At 39.6% G+C, this 7581-nt stretch overlaps 1 protein-coding gene across 1 annotated transcript in view; it reads left to right on the top strand.

Moving 5' to 3' along the window:
- The first annotated feature begins 630 nt into the window (after positions 1 to 630).
- gucy2g (guanylate cyclase 2g) overlaps positions 631 to 7581 on the top strand; it is an 11604-nt gene continuing 4653 nt past the window's right edge. The window contains exons 1-14 of the mRNA XM_014032710.1: positions 631 to 966; positions 2833 to 3181; positions 3272 to 3381; positions 4253 to 4435; positions 4524 to 4668; positions 5149 to 5284; positions 5407 to 5510; positions 5588 to 5754; positions 5833 to 5973; positions 6060 to 6143; positions 6324 to 6428; positions 6517 to 6588; positions 6664 to 6832; positions 6934 to 7089. Of these exons, the coding sequence (XP_013888164.1) occupies positions 631 to 966; positions 2833 to 3181; positions 3272 to 3381; positions 4253 to 4435; positions 4524 to 4668; positions 5149 to 5284; positions 5407 to 5510; positions 5588 to 5754; positions 5833 to 5973; positions 6060 to 6143; positions 6324 to 6428; positions 6517 to 6588; positions 6664 to 6832; positions 6934 to 7089 (2257 nt within the window). The remainder of the gene's footprint in view (positions 967 to 2832; positions 3182 to 3271; positions 3382 to 4252; positions 4436 to 4523; positions 4669 to 5148; positions 5285 to 5406; positions 5511 to 5587; positions 5755 to 5832; positions 5974 to 6059; positions 6144 to 6323; positions 6429 to 6516; positions 6589 to 6663; positions 6833 to 6933; positions 7090 to 7581) is intronic.

Here is a 7581-nt window from a genome sequence, read left to right as displayed (position 1 = left end):
AGCACTGTTGAGAGAAAAACACAAAAATGTCTTACTAGAATTACCCCAAAGATTCTGGGACTGACACGACAAATCTGTTTTATTATTATTATTATTATTATTATTATTATTATTATTATTATTATTATTATTATTATTATTATTATTATTATTATTATTATTATTATTAATGTTGAAAAGTACCAACAAAGTTGCACATCTGTGTCCTTTCTGGGCTGTATAGGCAAAGAGGCCCAAAATGCAGCTTTAGATATAAATTGATTATTCTCAAGAAGAAAATCAGAAATCTGAAGGTCACTGGTTAAAAACTTACATTTCCTAGTCGGCATCAAACTTTCCTGAAAGGTTCTGAGATGCTACATWAAATTAAAGTTAAACTAATGTAAATTTATTGGAGGGGGAAATGTACAGTCATTTCTAAAACTTATGAAAAGTTTAGATGTAACAAACGTTTTCATGAAAAATAAAAAGTAACAGAGTTTTGTACCTCCCACTCTTCTCCACRTATTTGCATGTTCTCCTCCCTGAACCAAGTGCTCCAGCATCACTAAGGAGGTTGAGTATTTAAGCGCCGCACATGCAGAAACTAAAAGGATGAGAGTGATGTCACGGATGTTGCATTGTTCTACCATGAGCCACGTTTTGCTGCTCGACCTCACGCTCATTTTATCTGCTGCTGCCATCCTCAGTAACASCAGCAGCAGTCAGACTCACAGGCTGCTCGTTGCCTTCCAGGCTCCCTGGAACATGTCCTTCCCCTTCAGCGCCCGGCGCCTGGGCTCGGCCATCCAGATAGCCGTGGAGAAGGTGAACAACAACCCCTCCTTCCTGGGGAACTACAGTCTGGATTTTGTCTACAAGGACACAGGCTGTAATCCCAAAGAGTCCTTGGGAGAATTCATCCAGCAGGTGTGGAGGGAAAACGTGACAGCTCTCTTTGGTCCAGCGTGTCCTGAGGAAGCAGAGGTATAAGTCTGTTATTTATACTTTGCTGTCTGTTTGCGTCTACACAGACAATAAAAGTAAAAACTAAATGCAACTTTACATTGTGTATTATGTTCTGACAACTGAAACTGCAAAATATTATGGGTTTTTGTTATAAAGCTTACCGTCAAATAACTAAAAAAATCAAGAAAGTGTCTTTTTTGCTGGTTTYCATGCAGTTCATCTTTAGGACGTTTTTCCCACGAGTGTTTCTTACATTACTGTTGGTAAAAATAACAAAGTACATTTGGGTCAGCCTGCAGGTGCGCCCTTATTTTGTTGTTGATGTTTTTCTGTAATCACTACATGTTTCTAAAAATAGTTTTCCTTTAATAATCTGGATGTTTAGGTAAAGACAGATTAGAGATGTAATAAAATTGATTATTCAAACATGAAGCTCTGAAATGCCAATCATCAGTTGACCTCATCAACAAGATCAATGGAAATATAACATAATAATCTGCATATTTACATTTTTGTCTAATCTATATGTTGATTTATCTTATCTTATCTTATCTTATCTTATCTTATCTTATCTTATTCATCTTTAATGTCATGAAATTGAAGAAACAAAATAATGTACCACTTTATAATAAGGCTCCCCTTATAGATGGCTCATAAATAGTTTATAGATAGGTTATTAATTCATCTGCAAACACTATATAAATCAATAATAAGTGTTTATTATGCATTAATTGAGGATGAGAAAGAGACAAAACTGTCCCGTTTCTTGCCAAATAGTGAGCTAAATGTGTTCATGTCCATATTACATCTAAAGGTGCTTATTAAACATTTCAGACTAGGTTACTACCTTGTATGAAACAATAATGATTAGGAAACACAGATTTTATATAATATTGTAATATTACTGTATTATACATATCCACTTTCAAAGGGAGCCTTATTGTAAAGTGAAAGACAGTCTACTTAGGGAGCCTCACAAATAGTGTCCTGTTTTACACTTTACAATTACACATTCTTATGGCATTTAAACATGTTTATTAGTCATTAATAAATAGTGTAYTGTCTTACACTTTAATAAAGCACCTTTAGGTGTAATATGTACATGAACAGATTTGGCTCACTATTTGGCAAGAAACCAAACAGTTTTGTCTCTTTCTCGTCCTTAATTAATGCATAAAAACACTTAATAACGATTTTTAAAGTGTTTACAGATGAACTAATAGCATATCTATGAACTATTTATAAGCCATTATTGTAAAGTGGCACCCAAAATAATTTTAATCTATTTTAATTCTATTAAATTTAGTTTAATTTGAACGAGTGATAAAACATTTTCTTTTAGATTGATTACAATATCTGACATTGCTTCTTACATTATTCAATAAAATGAACATCTATAGGTTTCTTTCAACTTTGAAAAGTCTAATTTTACCTGAAGGACAACAAAAAAAGAATTGTGTAAATGTATTTTTTAAATGGTAAATTTAAGGAAAATGCTGCTGCTGAACTCTGATGACCCTCTCAGTTAGAGCAACACCTGAACAGAAAGGATGAGTTTATGTTGTGTGACTTCAATAATATGATTTTGTTTATTTGATTTAATTTATATAAAGTTAACATAAGGAGCACAATGAATTCCAGGCCTTATTCTTCTTTTTCTTTTGACTTATCTTTCTTATCAAGTCCATCAAGTCCTCCTTCATCTTCTGTCCTCCAATTACCTCTGTGTCCTCTTTAACTGCCTCCATAGATCTCCTTTTTGTCGTTTTCCTGCATCTCTAACATTCTTCTACCAAAATACCCACTGTCCATCCTCTGGACATGTCCAAACCGTCTCAGTCTGACCTCCCAAACTTCAGTGGTTCAGGCTGTAATGTTTTCCAGGTCACTGGTCTGATCGCCTCAACATGGCACATCCCAATGTTCGGCTTTGTGGGCCAGTCCTCCAAACTGGACAACGGCGACATGTACGATTCCTACATCAAAATCATGCCCCCTCTTAAAAGAAGCTCGGAGGTTCTGGTGAAGACCCTGCAGTTCTTCGGGTGGAGCCACGTGGCGATGATCGGAGGGGGGTTGGAGACAAACACTTGGGACAAAGTTGACGCTCTGTGGAAAACGGTGGAGAACCCACTGAGGACCAAGTTCAAACTGACCGCAGAGGTGAAGTTTGACACCAGCAACCCTGATCTCATTTCTCAAAACGTCAAGTACATCTCAACTGTCGCCAGAGGTAGCAGACAAGTTTCTGGTTTTACCTCTTTATTTTGAATTTGAATCAGCTCATTAAAAAAAAAACACTCTGTGACCCTCTCCCTTCCAGTTATTGTGGTGCTGACGAACAGGGAGGACTCCGTGTCCCTGCTGCTGGAGGCWGAGCGCCAAGGCCTGATGAACGGCGACTACGTGTTCTTCCTGGTACAGCATTTTGAGGTCAGTGGAGCCAGGAGGAGCAAAATAAATCAACAGATACATGTGTGCATTTTCAGGTGAGTACACTGACCTGTTTATTTCCAGATGGAGGGAAAAACCCATGAAGATCACGGTAAAGAAAAATCCAACCACAAGTTCCTTCACTCAGTTAAATATCTTAAGGCACAAAAAAATTAAACTTTTTAACAGAACATTATTTTATACCAAAAAAGGTACTGGGTGTCTACAAAACGCAACACTTCACCTTCACAAAACATCTATTTCCCAATCAAAAAGAAAAAATAAGTAAAAAGTAGGTACTTAAACGTTTCATCTCTCGTCCAAGAGACTTCTTCAGTCTGATGAGTTTCAGGTGAACTCAGCCTTATAAGCACTGCCTCCACATGGACAAACAGGTTAGTCACATGCAAAAGTGATGATACCCAACACAAAGAGGGAAAGAGGGACAAAAACAAGTGGACGTCGAGCCCCGCCTGCCCTCACTACATGCACATAACACGACACGGGTCAGGTGATGGGGCACATGACCCTCTATGAACAATAGAGCTAATCAAGCCTATTGTTAGGCGATGGCCCTCTTTTGCATATGACTAACCTGTTTGTCCATGTGGAGGCAGTGCTTRTAAGATTGAGTTCACCTGAAATTCATCAGACTGAAGAAGTCTCGGACGAGAGACGAAACGTTTCACTAAAGAAGAACCCATCCAGATTCACATTCCTACTTATTTTTTCTTTTTGATTTTTTCTACCTGGATTACTGAGATGCATCAGGACATCTTTTCCTAAAATTAACCGTTTAGTTTCAGTAAAAATATGCAAAAAACAAATGTTTGTCTCATTTATTGTTTTACGGATCTCTCTTTCTGTGCAGGATAACTTGTGGAAAAATGTTATAAACAGCAGGATAAACCAAGCTGCTACAAGAGCATTCGACATGACGTTTATCATCGGCCAGAGGTCCTACGAAGGTTACGAGTACTATGACTTCTACAAGCAAGTCTATCAAAAGCTGAAAGGACATCCTTTCTGGAGCAACCTAACATCTGAGAGTGAGGCAAGTTAGGAAAGTTATTTAAAGAAAGTTGACCAGATTTTTTTAGTTGAATCACGTTTAATAAAATGTCCTAAACAATAACTGTCAGGTTAGTCCCTACGCAGCCTATCTGCATGACGCGGTTCTTCTATATGCCATGGGACTGAAGGAAGTTCTGAAAGATGGAAACGACCCGTACGATGGCCGGCAGCTTCTGCAAAAACTGAGAACTACAGGCAATATTCGATTTCATGGTAACTATACAGGAACCGTGGTACCATTTTCAAAACAAGGATTTCTCTTTTGCTAAAGGTGTCTGGTGGAGTTTATGGCTCGTCTTTTACTAATACATTCTCATGTTGGACTCGTAACATATTGACGCGCCATCCTTGCCGCCTGCGGCTTTTCCGGGTTGTGTCACAGGATTAATGGTTAACTTTAGGGTCTGTGGTTAACATGAGGGATCAGGATTAATGCTTGACTTTAGGATCTGTGGTCACAAATAATGGTTAATTTGAGAGACTGGGGTCATGGAAAGGCTGTACATAGCTAATATAGGTTAAATTTAGGGTCTGGGACAATGGTTAACATGAGGGATCAGGGTTATTGGTTAACTCTAGGGTCTGTGTTCAGGGACTCGTCCTCCTCCACCTCATCTCGTACAGAACGGACGCGCGCTTGGTCAAGCGTCAATATGTTGACGCAGGGGGCATGAGAATGGGCTCCTTTTGCAGGTGCCTCTGGACTCGTTCACTTTGACGAAGAGGGCGAGAGGAATGTGGACTACTCGATTTATGATCTGCAGTATGTGGGCAACAACATCCTGTTTGTGCCGATCCTACACTTCGAAAGTCAAACCAAAAGTGTCAGGTACCAAACAATGTTCAGTTAAATATTAACACGTGGATCCTTTTTTGGTTTTAACACCAGATTGGATGACAGGATTTTAATTGCATTGTGACAAATGTCTTAATGAAAGTTTTGAATTTCAGACCAACGTCTATGTTAACTTCTGTGGTTTGGCCAAAAGGAAAGCCCCCCACTGATATACCAGAATGTGGTTTTAATGATGAACTCTGCGAATGGCTGACTAATGGTAAAACATAGGCATTTATACTGACCGGCATTAAAACCTTAGCCACTCTTAGAGTTTACCATGTCTTTGTGATGCAGATATCGCCCTGCTGGCCGTGATAGTTACCTTCCCCGTCGTTGGTATAGTGGCCATTTTGTGGATTGGCGTCCTAATGCTGCAGAAGTTTCGGCTCCAAACGAGGCTAGACGACTCCAGCTGGTGGATGATCAACTTTAGCGACATTACCATCATCCGGGAGCCCTTGGTACGAGCGCTCAAGAAGGGTTGGCGAATGGTCAGTGTAGTCGATTTGTTACACAGGTTTGTGTTTCTTCTTCTCCAGGGAATCCAAGGTTCATCGGTGGGCTCTGCAGGAAGTCACAGTGGGAGCAGCAGCTGTCAGAGCTATCTTTCCAGCACTAGCTATGACCTGAGGGACAAGACAGGCAAAGAAAACATCTTTACCACTATAGGTCTCTATCAGGTAAGTTTAATTCTCAGCTCACAGTGAGCCTACATAACAAGTATGAAAATACTGGGGATATTTTTTTGTTTGTTTTTCCAATCCAGGGAAATCAAGTGGCCATCAAGTACATCAAGAAACCTGCCAGCTGTAATTACCAGAAACCTTCTATCATCGCAGAATTCAATGTGGTAAAGTTGACAGCTGACTAGTTTTCGCTTTGGTGCAACCTATAACCAGTAAAGATATTTTTTTTTGCCTTTTGAAAATACCCATGTAAATGTGTGTAGGATACAGCAGAGAATTGTTTGCCTCTTTCACACAAAGATGCAGCTCCTCTGTGCCTAATTATCTGAAACTCTTTAAGAAAGATGAAAGAGATGAAACATGAGAACTTGGTGCAGTTCTTTGGCGTTTGCATCGAGCCGCCGAATGTCTGTCTGGTCATCCAGTACTGCAAGAAAGGCAGCCTGAAGGTGAGTGGAAAACTTCAGTTTTTCCCCAACAAAAACTTTCAAACACTAAGTTTTCACATATTGTTTTTGATTTTTTTTTTTTTTACAGGATGTTCTGAAGGGGTCAGACGTTGATCTAGAGTGGATGTTCAAGCTGTCGTTTGCATATGACATTGTCAATGTAAGTGTTTATCAAGAAAGTGTTTAAAGAAATACTTTTATCATGTTGTTTAGGATTTGCTTGTTTATTTTTCAGGGACTGGATTTTATTCACAACAGCAGCCTTAAGTTTCACGGAAACCTGAAGCCTAGCACATGTCTGGTGGACAGCCGGCTTCAGATCAAGCTCTCTGGTTTTGGATTGTGGGAATTCAAATATGGAGAAAAACCCAAACTGGACTTGGTGGAAAACCCTATCTATGAAGGTAAGTGGGTTTTAAATCCAGTTGCTCGGTACTACTCAGGCATCATCTTGCCACACAAATTATGAAGGGAATGTACACACGATAGTTTAATTTTGTCATAGATCTGTACTGGACGGCCCCGGAGCTTCTTAGACAGGTCGATCCTCCGTGTAACGGAACACCCAAAGGGGACGTCTACAGCTTCGCCATCATCTTGTGGGAGCTCATGTATAACTCTAAAGCTGGCCCATATCAAGACATCAACCTGCACCCCAAAGGTTTTATAGAATGTATTCCTTTTCTTTAAACACCTGCCAACACATTCGTCATTGGCCACAATTATTTAAAGGGGCAATATCATGTAAAATCAACTTTTTTGAGTTTTATATCATGTTATAATGTGATACTCTCATAAAAAAACATGCCCAAAGCCTTGCTTTGACTCATTCATGCATGGTTAAGAAATCCTGCAGCGTTTTTAGGAAGCCATGCTGAGGAGCAAAACAACAGGTGGGGACCAGAAACGCCTTTTGGGACCAGAAACACCCCTGGGACGTGTCTTTAAGCCAAACTTCCTAATGGCGGAGCACCCCACACCCTCCCCACTCCCCACATACCCCGCCCATGACTCCTGCAGGCTCTCAGGTGAAAGTAAAAGTGAAACGTAAACTGTCTGCTGAGCTCTCAACATTAGTTCTCACTCAGGGAAGCTCTTTTCAGATTAAAAATACATTCGAGGAAATGTGTTTTCAGATGCCAAGTAAGCTGCA

Source organism: Austrofundulus limnaeus, unplaced genomic scaffold (assembly GCF_001266775.1).
Source record: "Austrofundulus limnaeus strain Quisiro unplaced genomic scaffold, Austrofundulus_limnaeus-1.0 Scaffold7, whole genome shotgun sequence".
NCBI classification, from domain to species: domain Eukaryota; kingdom Metazoa; phylum Chordata; class Actinopteri; order Cyprinodontiformes; family Rivulidae; genus Austrofundulus; species Austrofundulus limnaeus.
This window is presented reverse-complemented; position numbering and strand designations above follow the sequence as displayed.